Here is a 26,178-nt window from a genome sequence, read left to right as displayed (position 1 = left end):
TTGAGACATGGCTTTGTTGCTTTAAAATTTATGTTGACTGTTTCTTACGACCGCTGCAGTCTTTGGACGAACATCAATAGCATCACACAAACTGCTCTCAAGCATTTCCCCCCCCACTACTCATGTTAGGCTGGCTAGTTTGGGTTTTCATGCTGCACTCCATTTTTTTGAGAATCAGAGTAACACTCAGTTCATCCAATATTCAGATCCAGCTCCTGTATTTATAAAGCTCCTAAAAATTAGGAACTTCTAAAAAAAATATTAACCAGACTTTCTACAGTATTTATGACTTTTCTTGAGGATTCCAGAGTGTATGCCATCTGGTCCAGATGACAGGCCTATATTTAATCCCTTGTGTTTTTTTAGTGATGGGAAACAAAGACACAAGTACCTGAGATGAAATGACAAGAGCCAGAATTAAGCTACAATTTTTATTTGTGAAAATTGTATAAGTACATGCTAATTTTCTGAAGTTTTAGTGAATTATTTTACAGATTATTTTAAGATTATGCACTTTTTTTACATAATCTGTTCTGCCGTGTAAAGACCGCAAAGTATTTATTAAGTAAATACAAGGTTAGATTCATCCAAGTTAATTGTGCGGCCAGGGAACTTTGCAGATTGGAATGGAGTTGTCAGTTTCAGGCTGCAGCTTGGAAGCGTTAAGCATTTTAAGGTTGATTTGCATCTAAAAAAAAATCTAAATCTAAAATATGTGGAGTTGCACATGGGGAGTCAAGACCAAGTGTAGTATTTAAGTGAAGCAAGGTTAGATGGCAGAGATAGTTGGACCAGGGTATGCAGACAAAATTATCCCTATTTTAAAATCATACATTCTGTCCTAATTGGAATCTTTGTCCACGTTTTAATGGAAACTGCCTTTGTAAACTTCTCACGCTGTACTTACACCCTTCCACAAGTAGTGGCACTGCAGTGCCTTCTCTGACGGGAGGATGTTCTTACAGCATGACAAGTTTCCATAGACCGTTACCTATATAATTATAATTGTAAACAATGGCATTTATAATGGCAAAAGTTGACAGTGTGTGCAGACATGAGACTTTTTAATATCTCATTTAATTGTAAGCTTGGCATGGTAGCAGCATCATTAACAGTAAACACATACCCATCTCTGATTCCATGTATGCCCAAATTACAGTTTTCACCTTGTGACTTTGGAGTCATGTTTAATGGGATTTACTATTTTGAGGATACAATATATTTGATAGTGTAGAGTGTTAAATAAGGGCAGTGTCGCAGTTTAGATGTATTGCAGTGTAGCTGTTCTATTCCCCTCACACACTGAAACAAGGCCTCCCACCGTTCATGTCTTTAATTCCAGGTGCTTGTTACTATGATGCCAATCAGTCCATGTACGTCTTTGGGGGTTGCACTCAAAGCAGTTGTAATGCAGCATTCAATGACCTCTGGCGGCTTGACCTCAACAGCAAAGAATGGATCCGACCTCTGGCATCAGGTATGTCCTAGAACAAAGAGGAGGTGAAGAGTGTCAAACTAAATGAAATGTAACATTGATCAAAATAACTGAATCTGCCTGCCCTGCCTAGAGGTGTCAGATCAAATCAGGAGAAGTGCCTGGATTGGATACATTTCTTGACAAGATTGTTGGTCAATGAATGGTTGTAATTCAGAGTTAATACCCCACTGGGCTGTGTCAATCAGTAACAAACAGTGAATGGTTACACAAACAAAAACTGTTTGTTAATGGTGCTGCAATATCAAAGCAGAATAGCTTCCACTGTGTACTGAAAGTGTTACAGTAAGCTTCAGTGGCCTAGTGGGGAATGCAATAAACTGGATCTTATTCACCCATACAGACAGGAAGGTTCAATGCAGCCGATCTCAACCAGCAGTTTGAGTGCAACGGTTTGTCTCAGCACCCCTTGTGCTAGGGCAGTGAAAATTAGCCAGAGTTCTCGATGCTAATCACTATCCAACAGCCCTTGCTGTTCGTCACCTGACGAAGGAGCAGCGCTCCGAAAGCTTGTGATTTCAAATAAAGCTGTTGGACTATAACCTGGTGTTGTGTGACTTCTTACATTTGTCCACCCCAGTCCAACACCGGCATCTCCACATCATGAAAATTGGGAGTGTGTGGCCCCAGGTGAGGACAGATTGGGGTCAGCCATGATGCTTTTCACAGTTAAATAGCATGCCAACTGAGTTCAAACATGAAGACTGGGCACTTGGGTGACGTCCCAAAGGGCTGCTGGAGCCCATGGAGCCTGTTCTGCAACAAGAGTTGGCATGTTCAAGAGAGTAAAGAATAAAATTGGCAAAACCAGAACTCCACATGAAACAATCTCGTTACAACAAATATTTGTTCTTCATTGGGACTCAAACCACATTAAAACTCAGAGGAGCTCTTAACCAGAGATGCTGAATTCCAGAAAGAACAGCATCTCATCCTTGTGAAGGTTTCCAGCTGTGTCCTGAATTTCAGCAGCACAGCTGAACCTACTGGGTATTTCCCAAATGTGTAGAAGGAGCGGGCTTTATTTCATTTACGTTGGGGACAGTTAGAACAGAATTGAACTGACTCTTGTTATGGGGTTGAATCCTATAACTGTCAAGAAATTTTATGCATGAATGAGGATTTTTATAACATTAAGCTGTTGATATAGTTTTGAAAACGCTTGAAGCAAGTTCTCCTGATAATGCTGTGTGTATTCACGGTTTAAAAATATTTGCAATATCAACAATAATGGAAAGAACAATGCAGAAGGGTGTTAATCATAATGCTTTGCAGCTGATTTTTAAAAAGTTCTTTCCAGTTTTCTTCCCTCCTCTCCCCCCAGCAATGATTCTTGCTTCTGGTTCTGTGGATGTTGTGTGCCGTCTGACACCTCACGCGTGGCCATTCTTCATGCACGAGCCTTGATGATGATTGTCGGCAAGATATTCAACTGTGGGACAATCCTGTCCTCGCCCGATGTCCACACACACATCCTTCAAGCAGGGTTCATCGGAGAGCGATTAGGAGTGGTACAATGGCCAATTTTCCTCTCCCTAACCCAGGTGCATTGGGCCACTTTTAGCCCCCTGTTGTCCCAGCTGAAAGAAAGGAGGAAGAAAACACTTACATTTTGATAGTGCCTGTAATGTCCTCATCCCAAAGTGCTTTGCTACCATTTAATTATTTTTGGAGTAGCCACTGTTGTTTTGTAGGCAAATGCAGCAGCCAATTTCACACACCAAGGTCTCATGAATAGCAATGAGACAAATAACTAGTTAAACCTGTTTGGGTGCTGTTGGTTGAAGGAGGAATGTTGGCCAGGCCACCAGGACAACTCCCTCTTTGAAAATATTCTGTTACGTCCACCTAAACAGGTTGTTGGGCCCTCGGTTCCATCACATCCAAAGGATGGCACCTCCGACAATCCAGCATTCTCTTAGTGCTGCACTTAAGTGTCAGCCTAGATTATTTGTAAGGGTCCTTTAGTGGGGCTCAAGACCTAGAACCAGTAGGTGAGAGTGCTACTGTGTTAGCTGTGGCTCAGTTGGTAGCACTCTCGCCTCTGATGTCAGAAGGTTGTGGGTTCAAGTCCCACTCCAGAGTCTTGAGCACATAAAGCTAGGCTGAGCACATGCTGCACTGTCAGAGGTGCTGGCTTTCGGATGAGACGTTAAACCGAGGCCCCATCTCAGGTGGACGTAAAAGAAAGCATGGCACTACTTTGAAGAAGAGCAGGGGAGTTCTCCCCGGTGTCTTGGCCAATATTTATCCCTCAATCAACATCACTAAAAAACAGATTACCTGGTTATTATCACATTGCTGTTTGTGGGAGCTTGTTGTGCACAAATTGGCTGCCGCGTTTCCTACACTACAACAGTGACCACTCTTCAGAAGTGTTCATTGGTTGTAAAGCGCTTTGGGACGTCCTGTCGTTGTTAAAGGCGCTGTAGAAATGCGAGTCTTTTTACTACTGAGCCAAGCTGGCACAAAGCCAGCTAACTCAGCACAGAGCAGGAATTGAACCTGGGACCGTCCTTGTCTGTATGGTTCAGTATTCACTGAACTCCGTAACTAACAATAAGTGTCTTCTTTAGGTAGAGGGGTTGGAGAATGGTAGATGGAATTTAATGGCGATAAACAAAGATTTGGGTGGGGTTATTAAACATTCACTGAATGTCAACTGTAAAGCTGTTGTCCAGGAGAAAAATATTGCTGAGCTGACTGGAAGGATGAATCCAGTGAGAGTTACAGTATTGACCTTGTTATATTTCCTCCTAAAACCACTTTTTCTTCAATGTGAACAAGACTTTTTAAAACGCTGAAAGGCACGAATGATGTAATCAGGTTAATTTAATTTAAATTGTGATTACAGAACGAGAGGACAGAAATTCAAAATTCTGAAGTGAAACTAGACATTAGACCCAACTTTTTCCCACTGCAGAGCAGTATCTAATGTGGAACAGACTCTGATCAAAAACAGCAAATGCTAAATACTAAAAAGGAAGCTGGATGAATATCTGGTTAAGGATGGAATTGATGGTTCTACGAGTAAGTATAGGCCTGGATGGTCAAATACTGCAGGGAACCCAATGATTCCAGTCCTCGAGACCATGGGGATTTCATCTGGAATGTAGCTGGTCAGAGTTTGAGTAATGTAGTTTGTGGTATTGCACTGCCATCCTGGAGTTCTCTATTTTGGGCATCTGAGAGGAATTTGAGTTTCCTTTCAAAGGTTTACCTGCTGCTGGACTTCAGTTGAAGAGTTCCTGAAGTGCAAATTGTGTGTGGCCTGTTGGAAGGAGAGAGCCCAGCCACCCTTTAATCATTTCTTGTGTTTTTATGCTGTGTTGCACAGGGCTTTTCACTGCATTAAGTTGTTTCTATACAGTGCTTTCTTACATTTTATTCCAGATTGGATTTTACAGTGTGCTGCATTGGATTCTGCACTGCGTTGTGTAGATTCCATTTTGTATTGAGTGTTGTGTTGCGTTTTATACTATCTTGCACTTCTTCTTATCGTGTCCACGGACAGTCTATACGTAGCCCAGCCAGAACTGGACACATTTTTGCGCCTTGTTGTTGGATTCGGCAAGATCTGCAACAGTGCAGGAGATGTTGCATAGTCTGTGCCTCAGTTCCACATTCACAAGTTGTCAGGCTGGTTGAATATCCCCATTTGCTTAGTGACACCTTTGAGCAACCTACACCGGTCCTAAGCCTGTTAAGGCACTTCCAGATTGCCCAGTTACAATTAGCTCCTGGGGGAAGGCTTTCATCAGGTAAAATTTCCATCGCTGGGGGTTGTTCAAGACTGGCGAGCCGATCTTTCCACAAGGCGATGCGGGCTTCAGATGAGGTTGATTGTAATGGAACAACACTGTTCATGAAGCTCTTCCTTGACTTTAGGCGGCTGGGTGTAGGTGTATGACAATGCAGAGGGTGCCTCTCATCTGATGTTTGATGGAGTCGCTCTTTCTTGCTGGCTACCGTTCTTATATCGGGGAGCGATACCCGCCAGGATATATAGGTTGTTGGTTTTAAGCAACCTGTGATAAATCGGCAGCTTGCATTCAGAACAGCATCCATCTTCTTGGCATGAGTAGACCTTTCCCATGCAGGGCAGGCGTATTCGGCAGTGGAATAGCAAAGAGCACTGGGTTTTACGTTGCTTCGTGTTCTACATTGCAATAGCTTGAGTTCTTATGTTGTGTTCGATTTCACGCTTTGTTGGGTTGAGTTTTTATGTCAATTTGTGTTGTGTTTTCTGAACATGGAGTTTACTTTTATGCTGCTGTTGGGTTGAGTGTTGCGTTGGGTTTCGCCCTCTTGCTTTGGGTGCTACACTGAATTGTACTGAGTTTTTATACCGAGTTGTGATGGATTTTGCATTCTGAGGGTTTTAACTGTTCGGCTGAGTTTTTACACCAACTTGCTTTTTATTTTCTGTTGTGGGTTTTACGTTGCGTTACTTTAGGTTGATGTTTTAAACTTTGTATTGTGTTATGTGTTCTGCTCCATTGGGTTTTACTTTGCACGGCATTGGGATTTTATGCCACGTTCTGTTGGATTTTATGCTGCATTGTTTTATTTTACGATGCACTGCACATTTAATGGTGCATTGGGTTGTTACGCTATGTTGTATTGATTTTATGGTGACTTCCTGTTGCATATTCTCTAGATGGGTCTGGAATGTGGTAAAATGCAGGTTAAATAACTTGGGCTTTTCAAAAGTCTTTTGTCAGTTAATTGTACAGGTAGACTATCCTTTATCCGAACTACTGAAAACCTCTAAAAACCGAAAGAGTTTTTTTTCAGCGTAAGTCGTGCGCACGACATGACCAGAGTGGCGCACGACTTACGCTGAGCAGGGCAGAGGGTCACAGAGTTCCCTCCTGGGTAGGAGATTGCAGGCCGAGCCGGGCAGTGTATATATACCAGGAGGTACCGGGAGAGTGAACCCAACAATACAGCGGCCCGTCTGATAGCTGCAGCGGCCCGTCTGATACTCTTTTCTCCCGACCCCGACCCGTCCGATATTCTTTTCTCTCCCCCCCCCCCCCCCCCCCAAACCTGATTTGCGGGCCAGCTTAGTAGGAGTCAGCCGATATCCAGCTTTCCAGAGAAGCAGGAAGGGGAATGAGACACGGAACAGTCGCAAGAGGTAGCCTGAACTTTTACAATTTATATTAAATACAAATTTCCCAGTCTTATAATAACACCTTCTGAAATCCGAAAACTGAAACTCAGCTGGTCCCAAGGCTTTCGGATAAGGGATAGTGTACCTGTATTGCACTTTTTAACATATAGAAAGTCTTCATCTGGAAGATTGTGCAGAAAATCAGTAAATAATGTAGAGAATACTTGTTGCCATAACCTCGTCTTGTTCAGCACTCGAGTGCAAAATGTTTAGCAGTACTCAATTTGATAAAGAATTTTTCTCATTACAGGAAACTTTGTGCTATCCGGCACCGACGGGACCGAGCTGTTGCCGTTCCCTCAAAACTGCCGGACACTCCAGCTCTAATGTTGAAGCATACGGAGGTTTTCATCTCCGTATCTGACAACAAACCCTGTTGCTTAGCAACAGCTTCTAAACAGTCGGCGAGCGTCTCTGTAGCGTCTCTAGCTGAAGCTGTTGCTTAGCTACAGACCTTGCAGAGCTTGACTGTTGAGAAAAAAGCAACGAAAAGAAACGAAAAGAAAAAAAACGGCTCCTGATTTTTGCCGGTGGCTCGAGCTTGCCGGACATTTAGCCTCCGGATAACACAAAGTTCCCTGTAGTTAGTATTTATTGTTTATAGGAAAACTGAGCTTGTTGGTATGTGTGGCACCCACAGGCTGAGGTGGTAAGTTGCCAATTCAGACGTTAATGTAGAACGGCTTGAAATTCTTGAAATAAGAATGAGGTGACTTTTCTGAACCAGGATGCTGTCCGAGGATCACTGGATTCGCACAACATTGTTACTAAAATGCATGGAAAGCATGATACAAAATGAGTGAATTTATAGGTATACGCCTGGCACAGAGAGGAGTGGAAAGTGCTGCTTTTGGAGGGGCTTCTCACATTTATCTCAAGGGGATTGGAATTCAAAAGTGAGGATGTAATGCTTCAGTTGTACAGGGCCTTGGTCAGACCCCATCTGGAGTACCGCATTCAAATTTCGGCGATGAGGCTCAGGAAAGATATATTGGCCTCGGAAGGGATACAGCGCGGGTTCGCCAGATTTATACCAGGGCTTAAAAGGTGATTATGAGGACAGGTTACTTCAACTTTTTTAAAAATTATTCATTCAAGGCCAACATTTATTGCCCATCCCTAATTGCCCTCGCAAAGGTGGTGGTGAGCCGCTGCCTTAAACCGCTGCAGTTCGTGTGGTGAAGGTGCTCCCACCGTGCTCATAAGGAGTAAGTTCCAGGATTTTGCTGAAGTGAAAGGTTTGACTCTAGACAGTGGGTGTTGGCAGGTTATTCAACCATTTAAAAAAACTTGCTTTTACACAGCACCTTTCACAACCACCAGACGTCCCACAGCGCTTTACAGCCAATGAAGTACTTTTTGAAGTGTAGTCACTTTTGTAATGTAGGAAACACGGCAGCCAATTTGCGCACAGCAAGCTCCCACAAATAGCCATGTGATAACGACCAGATAATCTGTTTTTGTTATGTTGATTGAGGGATAAATATTGGCCAGGACACAGGGGATAACTACCCTGTTCTTCGAAATAGTGCCATGGGATCTTTTATGTCCACCTGAGAGAGCAGACTACTCAGTCTACAACCGCCAATCAAACTTGATCTTGTCTTATTAGGAGCATAGGAACAGGAGGAGGCCAGTAAGACCCTCAAGCTGGTTCTGCCATTCAATTAGATCATAGCTGAGCTGTATCTTAACTCCCATCTACTCACCGTGGTTCCATAACTTTTAATACCCTTGCCTAACAATCTCAGTTTTGACATTTCAGTTGACCCCCAGCCTCAACAGCTTTTTGGGGGAGAGAGTTCCAGATTTCCACGACTATTCCTGTGAAGAAGTGCTCTCTGACATCTCCTGTAAATGGCCTAGCTCTAATGTTAAGATTATACCCCCTCCTTCAAATCAAATCAAATCAAATCAACTTTTATTGTCATTGTTAGTGCACAAGTGCAGTACAATGAAATGTAGGCTTGCGGCTCCCGAGAGTGTACATTTAGATTAAGACATTTAAACATTCAACATACATTTGGCTTGTAATACATTAACATAAACATAACCATAATAAAGTGCATTGGCGGATGTGCAGGCTTTAGAGTTTATTTGTGGAGTTCAGTAGGATGACAGCCCTGGGAAAGAAGCTGTTCCTAAATCTGGTCGTACGGGTGCGAATGCATCTGTAGTGTCTCCCAGATGGCAGGAGGGCGAACAGACTGTGGCTGGGGTGGGTAGGGTCTTTGATGATGGACCGTGACCTCCGTAAACAGCGTTTCTGGTATATGTGCTCTATGGTCGGTAGCCGGGTGCCGGTAATGCGTTGGGCAGTTTTGACTACCCGCTGCAGGGCTTTCCGGTCATAGTAGCTACAGCTGCCATACCATACTGTGATACAGTTTGTCAGGATGCTCTCTATTGTGCAGCGGTAAAAGTTAGAGAGGATCAGGGGTGACAGGTTACATCCCTTCAGCCTCCTTAGGAAATATAGGCGCTGCTGGGCCTTCTTCACCAAAGAGGAGGTATTAAGGGACCAGGAGAGGTCTTCCGTGATGTGGACTCCGAGGAACTTAAAGCTGTCCGCCCTTTCCACCACAGCCCCATTGATGTGGATGGGGTGTGACTTCCGCCTTTAGACTTCCTGAAGTCCACAATGATTTCTTTGGTTTTCTTGATGTTAAGGGCCAGGTTGTTATCGGCGCACCACTTCACGAGATGCTGGACCTCCTCCCTGTAGGCTGACTCACCGTTGTTGGTGATCTGGCCTACTACCGTGAGGAAATAGTTTCTCTCTATCCTATCAAATCCTTTAATCATCTTAAACACTTTATTTAAATCGCCCAATAATCTTTCATACTCGAGGGAATACAAGCCTAGCCTATGCAACCTGCCCTCATAACTTACCCCTTTTAGCCCTGGTATCATTCTGGTAAATCTGTACTGCACCCCCTCCAAGGCCAGTATATCGTTCCTGAGGTGTGGTGCCCAGAACTGAATGCAGTGCTCCAGATGGGATCTAACCAAAGCTCGGTACAGCTGTAACATCACTTCCATCCCATTGTATTCCAACCCTCTTGAGATGAAGGCTAACACACTACAGTATTAGCCTTTTTAATTATTTTTTGTACCTGTCCACTAACTTTGTGATTTCTGTACTTGGACCCCTAGATCTCTCTGCTCCTCCACAGTGCCGAGCTCCTCACCATTTAGAAAATACTCTGATGTATCTTTCTTAGTTCTAAAGTGGATGACCTTACACTTTTCCTCACATTGAACTCCATCTGCCACTATTCCTACACTTTCCAGGAGGTGTCATTTGATCGCAATCGGGAGTAGCAACCTGGTTGATTTCCCCCTCCCAGTCTGAGGTCAGTTGTAGTGTCAATTATTGCCACCCCGGTTAAGATCAGCTAATTCAGCATAGACTGCAAATCGAATCTACGATCTTCTATTATTTTTATGGCTAAAAGTAACAGACCATTGGTAAGCCGAATGTCGATCCACAACTCATTTTGGTTCCTCTTCACCTGTTTTCTTTCTCATACTCGTGCTCTCTATATCAATAACTATATCAATTTTTCTTTCGTATGGTTGGTAGTTATTCTGGTCATTCAGAACTGAGATCTTTAATTCCAGTAGGCGAACAATAAGGCTAGATTACTTGTCTTCCCTGATAAGTCATACCATTGTGTCATGTCCTCCACCCACAAAGAATTGAAGCCATATTTTTGCATCTTGTTGCTTCCGCAAGCAGAGTTTTCGGCATTAAAAGTGTGACCTCAATTCTCTTCCTTCTCCCATCCCCAACCCGATCCCAGAAAAAAAAACTGTTGAGAATGAATTGATATATAAATGTGACCTGAAGTCGGAGGGTGAATCTCTTGCTAATCACATGCTGCGTTTATGAAAAGGCTTAGCGTTTTAAAGTCTAGCTTGTGAGGGAATGCCTGATGGGAGGGTTTATGCCATTTTTTAAATCACTTCAATTTTCCAGGGATTCCCTTGTCTACCTGTTTGAGAAATGCCGCAAGAAAAAGCTCTTCCACAAGCCAAGAATTCTGTACCCTGAGAGGAGATTCTTGCCTCAAGGGGGAATGCAGATGAGGGCACTCTGCTGTCAATCACTGGACGTTGATTTATTCACTAAAGAGCAACTGAGCTCCAGCCTGTTGTCATGGCTGCCTATGCTTGTTTAAAAGAATCCCACACTACAACAGTGAGCTATATTAAATATCCTTCTGTGTGGGGTTTACTGCTGTCTCGAGGATATAGTTTAGAGGTGTGTTTTGCAGGTGCAGCAGGCGGTTAAGAAGGCAAATGGTAGGTTGGCCTTCATAGCGAGAGGGTTCGAGTACAGAAACAAGGATGTCTTGCTGCAGTTGTACAGGGCCTTGGTGCGACCACACCTGGAGTATTGTGTGCAATTTTGGTCGCCTTATCTGAGGAAGGATGTTCTTGCCATGGAGGGAGTTCAGCAAAGATTCACCAGGCTGATACCTGGGATGGCAGGAATGACGTATGAGGAGAGATTGGGTCGATTGGGCTTATACTCGCTGGAGTTTAGAAGAATGAGGGGATCTTATTGAAACTTATAAAATACTAACAGGACTAGATAGACTGGATGCAGGAAGGATGTTCCCGATGGCCGGGGAGTCCAGAACCAGGGGTCACAGTCTAAGGATAAGGGGTAAGCCATTTAGGACTGAGATGAGGAGGAATTTCTTCACCCAGAGAGTGGTGAACCTGTGGAATTCTCTACCACAGAAGGCAGTAGAGGCCAATTCATTAAATATATTCAAGGAGTTGGATATATTTCTTAAGGCTAAAGGGATCAAGGGATATGGGGAGAAGGCAGGGACAGGGTACTGAGTTTGGATGATCAGCCATGATCGCATTGAATGGCGGAGCAGGCTCGAGGGGCCGAATGGCCTACTCCTGCTCCTATCTTCTATGTTTCAGTAATCGCAGGCAGAACATCTGTGTAGTGGTGCTGAGTTCATACATGTTCTTGCCTTCCAGATAGCCAGTGTAGTTTTTTTATGTGCACATCTTGATTTTCAGTTGTTCGATGCTGTTTACCTGATCTTAGTACTGTAGTTAGACTCGGTTTTCACCACGGGTTGGTATGCTTGGTGTGCTTCTCGTTGATGTGTGTGGACCTCTTGCTGCAGACTCGAGCCACAAAGTGACATCATTGTTTCTCGCGTTACTGGAGATATTCTCATTTTTGACTTTGTACTCTATCTGTGTCGGTAAGATGCCAGTCTTCGATCCATTTGGACCTGAAAAGAGAGGGAGCACCAAACAAATGTTTCACCAGAAACTGCCATGCATGAGCATTGGGAGCCGTGAAAGTGCTGGATTACCTCAGCTTCCACAATTCTTTAACTTCAACCTGATTTGAAACGCTGTTTAATATGGGTACGGAAAAATGTAAGGACTCCTTTACAGGCAATCCTTGCGTCTTACAGACAAAAGTTTGTATTCTGTCTTATACTTATTGCCAATATGCTAGTGCGGGCCTGATCTCAAACTCCCGGTGTCTTGAAAATGTTTTACGTGCATTGGGGAGGGGGGGAGGACTTTTCTGTAACTCATTTAAAAGAAAATGTACATACTGAAATTCCTTATCATAATTGCTCTTTATGTTGTAAAATTATGTAATGTGATACAGTACATTTTAACTAGCCTGTGATTTATAGAAAAAGCGACATTGAGTGATTGGGCTATGTAACCTGTGAATGCTACAAGTATGATTGATGCATTCTGGTCTTTATACTGCTGGTTTTTTATACCTATGTTATCTGCTGCCTCTTTTCTGGAAATGCCATACATGGGAAGTGACACCGCGTCTTTTTGCCTATCTGTTTTCATAATGAGGGCTGTGACATGGCTTCGAAGGCACAAGGTAGTAAGCAGATTTTCATTCCAATTTTGAATTGGCCTACCCAGGGATCATCCAGTTTGTCATCTTGTCGACAGCTTCAACAGGTTATTTGTTCTTGGTCAATATACTGTACGTTTCTTATAATCAGAACTTCCTCCAATATGGAGCAGCCCATGCCAGTTTACAATAGGACTTGGACAGTCTCCAGCCTTGGGCTGACAAGTGGCAGGTAACATTTGTGTCACTTAAGTGCTAGACAATGACCACATCAAACAAGAAAAGGCCCAACTACCTCCCTCTCACCTTCAAAGACACCGTGATCGCTGAAGCCCCCACCAATATCTTGGGAGGTTACCATTGACCAGAAGTTTAGTTGGACTAGTCGTATCAACACCGTGACCACAGAGCAGGGCAGAGGCTGGGTAGTTTGCAACAAGTGGCTTACCTCCTGACCAGTGTTCCTTCTAATCATTTTTGGCGCGTGCGGCCCATTTAAGGGGCTGAGCGGGCCATTCAGTACCGCACGTGCGCGGTTTTTGTATTGAAAAGCCGGCTGCGCGGGATCCCTGGAGCGCTGAGTGGCCGCGCAGCTTACAGGGAGCATTGCTGCTGACCTCTTGAGGCACAACGGCCTGGATGGGTGCAGCCAGGACAGACCTATCGGCTAGATCGGTGCTCAAAGTCCACCCCTCCAACACTGTGTACTATCTACAGGATGCACGGCAGTAACTCATCAAAGTTACTTTGGTAACACCTCTCAGCCCTGCACCCTCTACCACCAAGAAGGGCAAGAGCTACGCTATCATGGGAACACTGTCGCCTCCAAGGCACACACTATTCTGACTTGAACACATATCATTCCTTCATTGTCGGTAGGTCAAAATCCTGGTATTCCGTAATACCGTCATGGATCACCACAAGGACTACAGCAGTTCAATCCCACTACCACCTTCTCAGGACACAAAATACAGCCTTGCCAGCATCATCTGCTCCCTGGGAATGAATATTTAAAAAAAATATATATAATCTGAGTTACCATCTCCGATTTGTTTCTAAGTACAGAAGTAGTGTTGCAGTAATCATGTACAATAGAAAAAACTTTTCTTTCCATTTTTGAAACTGTTTCTTGTTGATTTGTTTACCTTTTCTCCTCCCCCCTCCACTTCTGTAGGGTCTGATTCTTGCTGGAGTCCAGTTGCACAGGTCTCCTCTTGTACCTCACCCAGATGGCTATCCTTCCTAAATCAGACTAGACAGTGAGTGTGGGCAGGTTATTTTACTACGGAGAGCATCGCAGCCTAGCCTGGTCCTGTTCTTGTTCAATGTTTGTAACAGGGCTCACTGAATAGTGATCAAGAGCAGGGCCCTTGGCTGATTTTTTTTGTTTCTTTCCTTGCCTTCTCCTCTCAGAAGTTATGGGGTGCTCAGGCTAGTTGTCGCACCCCACTCCGGGCCCTGAAATCAGCTAACTCAGCACAGGCCAGGCATTGAACCTGTAATGTCACCACACACGGTACATTAGATAAGCTTTTCTGTAGGCTTGCTCAGATGCTTTACACAGAAACATGATTTTTCCCTCACCATTTTTCTTAGGTTCCTATCCCTCTCCAAAGGCTGGAGCCACGTTAGTTGTGTACAAGGACCTTCTGGTGTTGTTTGGAGGCTGGACCAGGCCAAGCCCCTACCCTCTGCATCAACCCGAGAGGTTTTTTGATGAAATACATACCTACTCACCCTCCAAAAACTGGTAAAGAATTCACCATTGTTTAATGTACTACTATATTTCTGAGATATCTTAAAGCTGGAACTTAATGAAAGAACGGTGGCAAACATCATTCAATTTAAGAGCATGTACTTGTTTTCCTGCCTAATTGGTGGATCCACTGTATGTGATGGCACTGCTACTTTTGGCTTAGTTGGCAAATTCCTTTTTCCTGTTTGTGCTTAAAAATGTATTTAACAAAAGTGTTCCAGCACAAACTGTAATGAAATCTGTTTGTCTTGATCCTGTATTTGTTTTGCACTCATGTATATTACCCTCCCCCACTGTGTATAGTTTCACTTCCTCTTTCCCGACTAACCTGGGAGGTTCCAGGTCTTGGCTCTTGGCTCCGCCCCTGACTTCTCTTACATAAAGATCCCAGGATCTGTATGACTCATTCCTGTGAACCAGTCGGCGTGTTGAGATGTTAGCTCTGATCTTAGTGATTAAAAGCCAACTTGTTTAAGTCTATAACTTCTAGTTTTGTGGTTATTGAAGGCCCATCAATTTTAATCACTAAAGAATACTAGGATGGATCGACTCCTAAAACCAGAGCGTCTGGACTTGGATCCACATTCTGCTGAAGCATCAAATCAATTTGGACACTGGCTCAAATGCTTCGAGCTCTTCGCGGGGGCCTCATCCGCTAGCGAGGTAGATAAACTGAGTCTACTGACTACTCGCGTAAGTCATCGGATTTATTCGTTCATCCGGGACGCCACCTCTTACACGGAGGCCATCACTATCCTGAAGGCCCAATACCAGAGGCCGGTAAACGAAGTGTACGCCAGACATCTGCTGGCTACACGCAGGCAGCGACCAGAGGAATCAATGGACGATTTCTTACAGGGTCTAAAGGACCTGGTCCGGGACTGTAACTGCAAGGCCGTGACGGCCAACGCGTACTCTGACGAATTGGTCCGCGATTCCTTCATCACGGGCCTCAAATCAAATTATATCCGGCAGAGACTGCTGGAGAAGGAGGTCCTGGACTTAAAAAAAAAGTAGCGGCCACTGCGCGATCGCTGGACGTGGCCTAGAGAAACTCTGACTCTTATTCTTCCGGCCATGCGGCCCTCACTCCCTCGTGCGCGCCGAGGGGGCCGCCATCTTGGAATAAGCCATCTTCCCCATCCAGGTCTCAGACCAGCTCTACGCCGCCGGAGTCCCCACACACAAGTTCACCCAGGAGTCCTACTACAGTGGCAATGTCTCGAGGCCCGAAATGCTACTTCTGCGGCCAGGCCAAGCACCCCAGACAACGATGCCCAGCAAAGGACGCTACATGCTTCAAATGTAAGAAAAAGGGGCATTTTAGCAAAGTCTGCAGGGGGAATCCGATTTCCAACTCCGTCACCGCCTCGTGCAGGCTGCCATCTTGGGATCCGCCATCTTTTCCCGACTCAACGGCCGCCCAGGGCCCAACAGTGGCTTCGATCACGGTGGATCAATCCAGGCCACACCCGTTGACAAAATCCATGATGGACATACAGGTAAACGGGAATTTAACAAAATGTTTAATTGACTGTGGGAGTACCGAGAGTTTTATCCACCCTAGCCTGGTACGGCGGCACTCATTAATGGTAACCCCTACACGGAGCAGAATTGCTATGGCTGCTAAGCCCCACACTTCGGACATTTTGGGCTACTGTGTGGTAACACTGACTGTAAAAGGCACGGATTACAAGGATTTTAAACTCCTCGTGATGCCAGAACTCTGTGTTAATGTAATCTTGGGCCTGGACTTCCAGTGCCACCACGAAAGTGTCACGCTAGCATATGGCGGGTCCCAGCCGCCACTCACAGTCTGTGGCCTATCAACCTTAAAAATCAGCCCGCCCTCTTTATTCGCTAATCTCGCTCCGAACTGTAGGCCCATAGCGACCAAAAGTAGACGGTACAGTCTGGAAGACAGACACTTTATCAAGGCGGAAGTGGACAGACTCCTGCGGGAAGGCATTATTGAATGCAGTACCAGCCCGTGGCGTGCCCAAGTAGTCATAGTTAAAAATAGCGAAAAGAAACGGATGGTAATTGACTACAGCCAGACTGTTAATATTTATACCCAGCTGGACGCCTACCCTTTACCCCGCATATCAGAAATGGTCAACCAGATTGCGCAATACCGAGTCTTCTCGACTATCGACCTCAAATCTGCGTATCACCAGCTCCCCATTAGAACGGAGGACCGCCCATACACCGCCTTCGAGGCGAACGGGCGCCTCTACCATTTTCTCAGAGTGCCCTTTGGGGTAACAAATGGGGTCTCGGTCTTCCAACGTGAGATGGACCGCATGGTTGACGAGAATAAACTACAAGCCACCTACCCCTATCTGGACAATGTCACTATCTGCGGGCACAACCAGCAAGACCACGATCTAAATCTTGCGAGATTTTTAAAAACTGCCCTAAAGCTGAATCTAACCTACAACGAAGACAAATGTGTCTTCAACACAACCCGTCTCTGTATCCTCGGCTGTGTGGTGGAAGATGGGGTAATTGGACCGGACCCTGACCGATTACGCCCCCTAAAGGAACTGCCCCTGCCACACAATCCCAAAGCTTTAAAAAGGTGCCTGGGATTTTTTTCGTATTATGCCCAATGGGTGCCCAATTACTCTGATAAGACCCGACCCCTCATTAAATCGACGTCCTTCCCACTATCAGCTGAAGCTCGGGAGGCTTTCACCAGTATTAAACAGGACATTGAAAGGGCTGCAGTGTGTGCAGTGGACGAATGCATTCCCTTTCAAGTCGAAAGCGATGCGTCAGACTTTGCCTTAGCTGCGACCCTCAATCAGGCTGGGAGACCTGTGGCCGCCTTCTCCCGAACCCTTCAGGGACCTGAAATCAGGCACTCTTCTGTCGAGAAGGAGGCACAGGCTATAGTGGAGGCAGTGCGGCACTGGAGACACTACCTAGCCGGCAAACGTTTCACCCTGCTCACCGACCAGCGGTCGGTGGCTTTCATGTTTAATAACAAACGAAGGGGGAAAATCAAGAATGACAAAATACGCAGGTGGAGGATCGAACTATCCACGTTCGACTATGATATTATGTACAGGCCGGGAGCCCTTAATGAACCCCCAGACGCCCTATCGCGGGGAATGTGTGCCAGCATTCATACGGACAAATTACAGGGTCTCCACAACGACCTCTGTCACCCAGGGGTCACCCGACTATACCATTTTATAAAGTCCCGCAATCTGCCCCACTCCATCGAGGAGGTCAGGGCAATGACCAGAGCCTGCCGCATCTGTGCGGAATGCAAGCCTCGTTTCTACAGGCCTGACCGTGCACACCTTATCAAAGCCACACGGCCATTTGAGCGCCTAAGCCTGGACTTCAAGGGACCCCTTCCCTCTGCCGACCGTAACGTATGCTTCCTCAATATCATTGATGAATATTCCCGCTTCCCCTTCGCCATTCCCTGCCCAGACATGACCAGTGCCACGGTCATCAAGTGTCTCTGTAATCTATTCTGCATGTTTGGCATGCCGAACTAAATACACAGCGATAGGGGGACGTCATTCATGAGTGACGAGCTGCGCCAGTTCTTGCTCTCGAAGGGGATAGCCACTAGCAGAACCACTAGCTACAACCCCCGGGGTAATGGGCAAGTGGAAAGGGAGAATGCTACTGTTTGGAAGGCTGTCACATTAGCCTTAGTTAAAAGGCCTTCCGACCTCCCGCTGGCAGGAAGTCCTCCCAGACGTGCTCCACTCCATAAGGTCTCTGTTATGTACTGCCACTAACGCTACCCCTCACGAAAAGATGTTCGTTTTCCCCCGGAAATCCACCTCGGGCATATCTCTACCCGCGTGGCTGACGTCTCCGGGGACAGTACTATTGCGGAAGCACGTGAGAGGCCATAAAACGGACCCCCTTGTGGAAAAGGTACAGCTGCTCCATGCAAACCCTCAATACGCCTATATTGAATACTCTGACGGGCGAGAGGACACTGTTTCCATAAAAGACCTCGCTCCCTCGGGGAGCGGAGAGAACGATGGGAGACTACCCGATGAAGACCTACACTACAAAGAGACAGGACGCCCAGAGGTATCAATACCCAACTTTAACCTGGAGGACACTGCAGATAACCTGGAAGACACTGCGGAGGCCCGGACAGCGGAGGAACCAGAATCCACTCCCCTAGAGGCACCCCAACCGGCTTTGCGCCGATCACTGAGAACTGCAAAACCTCCTGACAGACTCACTTATACCAACTTTTAAGAAACATCACCCCGATGGACTAAATCTATAAAAGGGGTGAATGTAATGAAATCTGTTTGTCTTGATCCTGTATTCGTTTTGCATTCATGTATATTACCCTCCCCCACTGTGTATAGTTTCACTTCCTCTTTCCCGACTAACCTAGGAGGTTCCAGGTCTTGGCTCTTGGCTCCGCCCCTGACTTCTCTTACATAAAGATCCCAGGCTCTCTATGACTCATTCCTGTGAACCAGTCGGCGTGTTGAGATGTTAGCTCTGATCTTAGTGATTGAAAGCCAACTTGTTTATGTCTATAACTTCTAGTTTTGTGGTTATTGAAGGCCCATCACAAACTCAAACTGAGGGAAGAGTAGCGTTAAACACAAGGTCATGCTGTTTCCCTGGAGTAAAAATAAATTGTTACACAGCAATGCATCCAGGGATAATAGAAAATGCTGGTAACACTCAGCCGGTCAGGCAGCATCTGTGGAGAGAGAAACAGAGTCAACGTTTCAGGTCGATGACCGTTCGTATGTCTGACTCTGTTTCTCTCTCCACAGATGCTGCCTGACCTGAGTATTTCCAGCATTTTCTGTTTTTATTTCAAATTTCCAGCATCCGCCGTATTTTGCTTTTGTGTTGTAATGCACCCAGGGAGTCCTTCTGGAGCCAAAAGAATCAGTGCTGCCATGATCAGAGTATCCCACATGATTAGATAAGTGGATGGAGGTTTTTGCTATAGTTACCGGATGATTTTATTTAAGCACAACAGGAAAAGAGTCAGGGAACCCAGGAAGTCATATATAGAGATGGCGTGTTTATTAGGGAGTCATATATGAACAACGATGAACATGTAAAGGCCCTCTGGTCCATCAAGCCTGTCCCACCCAACTGTGATACCTTGTGTATCACAATATATAATCTCCACCCCACTTAAAACTATGTGATCTTCTGGGAGAACGAAAAACCAGATTTAAAAACCCAGGCCAATTTGGGAAATTCCTCTCCGACCCATCTAGCCGAACGAAACTAGTCCAGGAGATCACTCTGGCCCTGAATTCTCTGCAGTACTTTCCTCTGTAAGAGGTGATGTCCACCCCAGCCAGAAACAGGTCCAGCTCTCGCTTGAAGGAATTCAGCGAATCAGCAGCCACCGCTCGAGATGGCAGCCTGTTGCAGAGGTCTACTAGTCTCTGGGAAAAGAACCACCTTCTGACATCTAAAGAATCAGTGCTGCCATGTACAGAACATCCCACATGATTAGTCAAGTGGATGGAGGTTTTTGCTATAGTTACCGGATTATTTTATTTATAAGCACAACAATAAAATAAATTATAGAGTGGGGGAACCCAGGAAGTCATATATAGAGATGGGTGTGTCTTATCAGGGAGTGACTTTGTCACAGTTTGGGTTTCTTTTAGGGACTTGCACTTCTAGTGACCATGGACTGATCTTGGGAACTCGGTGCTTCTATTAGCACCTCTTCACTAAGGAGGGGAAAGTTAGATTTTAATCTGGCAGCAGATCAGTGTAAGTAATAGATGCACAGTATAGCTTACCAGCTAAGTGCTGCATCTTCAGTCAACGGCGCGCTTCCTGAGATAGGGCAGCTCTGTCCTATTCCAGGGATGTCGGCCACCTTCCAGTTCCTCATTAAGTGGCCATTCTTCACGTGTGAGGCTGAACAGTAAGTGTTGGCAGGCAGTGAACTATGGAGGGCGCCTGAGCCCAAACCTGTGTCTACCCAACAATTTGCAGCAGGGTTCACTTAATAGTATCTGGAACTCGAGCTGATTCTCTTCCTAGCCTAGGTGCACTGAGTACCATTGTAGCACCCTAGCTGCAGCCCTGGTTGAGATCAACTGGAGAAAAATGCTTTTAATATCCCTTTGCTGTGGTTTTGGGTATGCCTGAACATGGGATTGGATTGTGAACGCATTCGTTTGAATAAATGTCGTCTTCTCTCTCTTTCTCTGAAGGTGGAACTGTATTGTAACAACTCATGGACCCCCTCCGATGGCTGGCCATTCATCCTCTGTAATAGGAAATAAGATGATTGTATTTGGAGGGTCGCTAGGCTCTCGACAGATGTATGTATATATACCTTAAGTAATTTACTGGTAATTTAGACAGAAACTGTTCAGTGCTGAGGTTTTGCAATGAGATCCTGTATTTAGGTTGTCCCTACCCTTCAGATTATGCCCCTCCCTCATTTTGTATTTATTTTGGTCCCTCCTGCAAGGTATGTTGTGCCCGCACTGTTCCCTGGTTTATAAAGCTAAGCAGATCTGCTCTTGTGCTAACTCCCAGAGGTTCCCAAGAGCTGCTTGATGTGACGCACCCGATTTTTGATCGTTCTCCTTCTTTGTGGAGTGGCTTGGCTTCACTCCCGGTGACACCTGGGAGGTTGCTGTGTGAGGAATCGCAGGCATAACCCGCATCCTACAGCTGCAGATGGTGCGTTAGATCATTCATACATCAGCTGTTGAAAAGCTTTTAACAGATATCAGTGCTTTTAAAAACTACTTTGTGCTGGGAGATCTGTGTAGGGAGTAGATATTTGAATGCAGCTTTAACCAATGTAACTCTGAGTGATCAGCTGCCTCATATCAACTAGAAAATGTGGCAGTAGACAGAATCGCGGTTACGGTTAAAAGGCATGTGCTGCCTCTCAGTACCTTTCTTTTTGACCAGATGCAATGCCCTCGATTCAACCCTAATCCACACACTGAATGCATTGATGCATTCTCTTGAAGTTGTGCAGTAAGTATTCAGATGCACTGCAGGTCACCCAGACATTATACATTGTGCACATTCTGTCACCATTGACGTCCAGTGATCCTATCACTCTGATATTGTTGCATTACTCTTAATGCAGTCCCTTTTTTTTGTTAGTGGAATCCCATTCTGTTGGTAGTATTATCCTCTTCCGACTTTGCTCCAATATTACTTTGTTTCTCCTTCTGGTTTACCCATGTATTCTTCCTTTCTTGACCTTTGCATTATCTACTTCCCTGCCGTTTGTACTTTAATTTTTACGGTTTCTGGTTGAGCATTTTATGGCACCAGTGTTTATGAATTTGAAGTCTTTTAGTTATTTCTGTCCTGACCTGTGCTGTTCTGACTTTCATTCAGGACTAATGAGATGTGGATCTTGGATATGGAGCAATGGGCCTGGTCCAAACCGGCAACATCGGGCAGTATGCCCCATCCAAGGGGTGGGCAGTCCCAGGTGAGAGAGAGAGAGCGGCCTGACGATGACCTTGCTTTTTGATCAGTTTGTGCTGCTTTTTTCTTGGTGCAGTGGGGAATATGCATTTGAGATGTGTTTATATTGGTGCCATTGTAAGCCAAGATTTGGTGCTGATTTATCAGGGATGCATAGGTTTGATGGAATGTCAGAAACCTGTCTGGGGTTAAATATTTACTCAACTGCAGAACTGATTCAACCTGGGTGTGGAATATTTAGGATTTGTCTCCCCCCCCCCCCCCCCCCCCCCGATGATATGAAGTGCTGTCCTAGTTAACTTGTAAGCTATTCCCTTGTCTTTTTGTCATGCAAACTAGACTTTTTATTACCCGTGAGGAAGCGGCAGAAGATTTAAAGTATAAATATTTAAATGTTTGACATGAGATGGCATTGTGAATTTACATTATACTGAATGATAATGAAAAGCCTATATTCAGGTGGCTTCATTCAGTTGGGTAGTCCTGATGTAACAGGTTCTAAAATGACTTGACCATAACCCCATCTTGGCCTAGTTTCACTTCACTCCATTTCAATAAGAATGCCAGGAAGAGTTTTCTTTTTGTTCTTTGTGACACTTAATTTCTTTAATTTGTTTCCTTTTCCTGTTTTACTCTCAACAATGTTTGTCCCTCATATTTACTTTTCTTCTGTTCTTGCCTTTTCTCTACTTTTCACCTTCGTGCTCTTGTTCTTTCGTGCCTCTTGTTTTCTGACCCATATATGTTAGTAAAGGTGAAATCACTCAGGTTTAGCACGTGCTGTCTTATCGCTGCTAAAAAAAAAAAATGATGGGTACAAATTTTCATTATTTTGAGACGTTACTGATAAACAGATTGTTGTCTGCACTTTCCCCCTCACCCCCCCCCCCCCCAATCCCAATAAAGCAGGCATCGTTTAATGTATGAAGGTGTTAGTTTTGGCTCAGTGGTAGCATTCTCGCCTCTGAGTCAGTAGGTTGTGGATTCTAGTTCCACTCCAGGGACTTGAGCACAAAATCCAAGCTGACACTTCAGTGTAATACTGAGGGAGAGCCACACTTTCAGAGATGCTGCCTTTCGGGTGAGATGTTAAACCGAGGCCATGCCTGCCCTCAGGCGGACGTAAAAGATCCCATAGCAGTATTTCCCATAGCCTACATTTCGTTGTACTGCACTTGTGCACTAACAATGACAATAAAGTTGATTATGATTATGAGAAGAGCAGGGAAGTTCTCCCGGTGTCCTGGCCAACATTTTTCCCTCAACCAAAATCACTAAAACTGATCATCTAGTCATTATCTCATGGGATCTGTGGGACCTTGCTGTGCGCAATATGTTGCTGCTTTTTCTAGATTACAACAGTGACTACACTTCAAAAGGACTTAAAACGCTTTGAGACGTCCTGAGGTGGTGAAAGGCACTATATAATCGCAAGTTCTTTCTTACCAGTTTAATTAGATATGCTGAATACATCACTTCCGTGCGTTGATCCCTATAAAGTAAGAGAATTTCAACGCCCCGGGTACCGTACGAGTCCTGGTTTGCAATGTTAGTTTGTGGTCGTACAGTAAACACAATTCTGCCTTTGATTTAAATGGGTCAGCTTGTACACACAAAAGAATGTGCCCTGTATTTTAAAAGTAGCTTTGGAAAGGAGCTGTCAAGAGAACATGAGTAATGTAACCTCTGTGAGGTATTCACAGATGGGCAATGACCTGAATTCAACAACAAAAAAAGTTCTAACTTTTATTTTAGATTATTATTGATCATGAAACTATCCTGATCCTGGGAGGCTGTGGAGGACCCAATGCGGTGAGTATCAGCATCACCTTCCTATACTGGGGCATATACTCCCCATCTATTGCTCCTTGAGTTTGTGCTAGTTACAACTAGTGTAGCACTGCGATGAGGATTACAAAGATTGCTATGTAGTAATTAGGAAAAACAGCCTTTAAGAACAATTACTTAATCCTGTTATGAGTTTCAAGCTTTCTGTACGTTAGTGAATTAGTAAATGAAATGAGCAAATTCTGACTGGGTCAATAATGGAGAGTTTCCATGGTTGTCAAAAAATATTCATTCATTTAAAAGTGAATCTAGAAAAAAAAAAAAGTCTTTTAACACATAGGGTTGTGAGAATGCAGAATGGATTGAGTTGTTTAAAGAGAAGGTGGATACTTGGGAAGTAAGAATATTGAGGGTTTTGGCGAGAGGACGGCAAATTGGGATTAAAAACCTCGAGCTGCTACAGCTAACAAAGGTGGAGCAGGCCCGGAGGCTGAATGGCTCTGCTTTTGCTAATATGTTGGTAGTATTTTAACATTTTAGACAAAAGCAGACTATAACTCCGTGTAATCACAAGTCATATTACTAATTCTGATTTTTAGTTCAGTTTTGAGAGCAACAATACTTAAACCATTTTTTAAGAATTGCTTAAAAATAAAATTGTCAAAAATGCTAGGGAGTGGAATGGAGGCAGGAACCCTAATAGTGATGTAAGCGTATAGTGCTACCGGCTGTGTTTTAGATCTGTTGGCTACAGCGTTACACTTAGACAGTTTACAGCTCTACGTTGCTGGCTTTTAATGTGTGACAGCTATAGTGCTATTTGATGGCACTAGAAACAGCCATGAAAAGATGCATTTGATTTCAGATTCTATTGGGATTTGTAAGAACCTGGCGAATTTACAGATTTTAAACAAACTTCTGTAGTGTCGTCCCCTAAATAAGACATATACATAGAATTCAGCACATTCAACTTGTGCACATGTAAGGGGTGTATCTCCGTAACATGGAGGAACTGCACCCTATTTAAATGGCTACACTTAATTACTTTATTCTGAATATATAATCCTGTGCTTGGTGTTAAACTTGGTAGACTTCCCCCAGCCACGATGGGTCGGGTTTGAGGACAGTATGTGCTGTGTGTTAAGTTATGGCTGATTGTGTTCACGCTACTACATGACTAAGTCAGTATGCTTTTAGTGTATAGATTAACCTGTTGAATTGCTGTTCCAAAACAGCTGTTTAAGGATGCCTGGCTGCTACACATGAACAGGATCCCTTGGACATGGCAACAGCTAAAAGTGGAGAATGAGGAGCATGGGGCACCAGAGCTATGGTGTCACCCGGCCTGTAGGGTAAGACTTCACAATAAGTTTGTGTGTTAAACATGGAGATTAGATGGCTTAGCTGGTTAAACCTGAGTAACTGAGAACAGACCAAAAACATTTGGTGTTTGATTTATGCCGAGTTTGCTGATTTCAGTGGGGTTGGCAGGTCGGTACAATTGACTGCACTTCTGGGTTAAAGAAGGGCAAATTAGCCAGGGTTCTTTGCCTTTGATTACTATTCAATAATCCCTGCTAGAAGTGTGCATACTTCAGCATCGATGGTCAGGATACAAGTTACGGCTGTAGTTGAATAGCCCGCCAATACTCACTGTCTAGGCTCACACATGAAGAATGACCTCTTGGGTAATGACCCGCATCTATGGAGCGGTACCCCAGCCAGGAGTCAGCACCTTCAGGAGAGATGGGGAAAATCGCTATTAAAAAAAACTAAACAATCACAAGGATTAGTGACTGGACCACTTCTGGAGTGTTTACAATGCTTTGTGGCTCCTGGTATGAAACCAAATTTTATTGCAGCCGTTCACCCTCCTATCATGGTTGCTTTGCAGGAGATCACCCTTTGATTTATTCCTCATTGAGAGCGTATGAAAATCTAATCATAGCAAGAACCTTCCACATCTGACAGGGGTCAGTCTCTATATACACAAACTGATGGCACCCTGTGTTTGAAATCATAATTCCTCACCATGAGCAATAGTTATCCTGATAGCTTTGGGGTGGGACAGAAGTTGGCCGATCAGTTACATCTCATTATCCATTAAACCAGGGTACTAGTAAAACCACAGCTCCGTTTTATTTTTTCATTTTCTAAAAGTCATTTGTTTTCTCTTGGACTATTCCTTTATTTGTCCTTTTCCACAAGCTGTAGAAATAGAACAATCCATAAAGCTTGGTCCATGAGTTTCACTTAAAGGGGCAAGCCCGCACTCTCTGCCATTTTTGTACCAGTGCACTGGAAACAGCTTTTATTGAAGGTTGTAGAGAGTGAATGTTAAAGCCTTGTCTTGCTACATAGAACAAAGTCCACCGTTTGATAGTTATTTGTATACTAAGGGGCACTTACTGTTGGAATATCATCACAAAGCTACGGTTAGCAAATGGCTGATGAAAGTGTTCTACATTGCTGCTGTGTGAGAAAAGCCTTCAGGATCATTCTAGATATGGATACTTCCCAAGCAAATCTCAAAAATATTCCTGCAAAACTTCCAAATAGAACAGTCCTCACGCCTTCACCAAACAATATTCAGATATATCAGCAAAATGGACTAACTATTCACCAGATCTGGGGAAACC

General features: G+C 44.5%; 1 protein-coding gene across 3 annotated transcripts in view; it reads left to right on the top strand.

Moving 5' to 3' along the window:
* The window catches only part of fbxo42 (F-box protein 42), a 54,183-nt gene that overhangs the window by 9,313 nt on the left and 18,692 nt on the right, over nt 1-26,178 (top strand). For 2 of the 3 annotated variants that reach the window (XM_085967033.1, XM_085967034.1), the window contains 5 exons: nt 14,143-14,296; nt 20,503-20,613; nt 21,659-21,755; nt 23,507-23,563; nt 24,775-24,891. In XM_085967033.1, coding sequence (XP_085823159.1) covers nt 14,143-14,296; nt 20,503-20,613; nt 21,659-21,755; nt 23,507-23,563; nt 24,775-24,891 — 536 coding nt within the window. Of the gene's footprint in view, nt 1-1,342; nt 1,478-14,142; nt 14,297-20,502; nt 20,614-21,658; nt 21,756-23,506; nt 23,564-24,774; nt 24,892-26,178 lie in introns of all 3 variants that reach the window. The other variant, XM_085967032.1, reaches the window with a different exon arrangement.

The sequence above is a fragment of the Somniosus microcephalus genome, chromosome 25, assembly GCF_052327205.1.
Source record: "Somniosus microcephalus isolate GS21.2 chromosome 25, FLI_Smic_1.0, whole genome shotgun sequence".
NCBI lineage: Eukaryota > Metazoa > Chordata > Chondrichthyes > Squaliformes > Somniosidae > Somniosus > Somniosus microcephalus.
The sequence above is the reverse complement of the archived record's forward strand: the minus strand, read 5'-3'. Positions and strand labels throughout refer to the sequence as shown.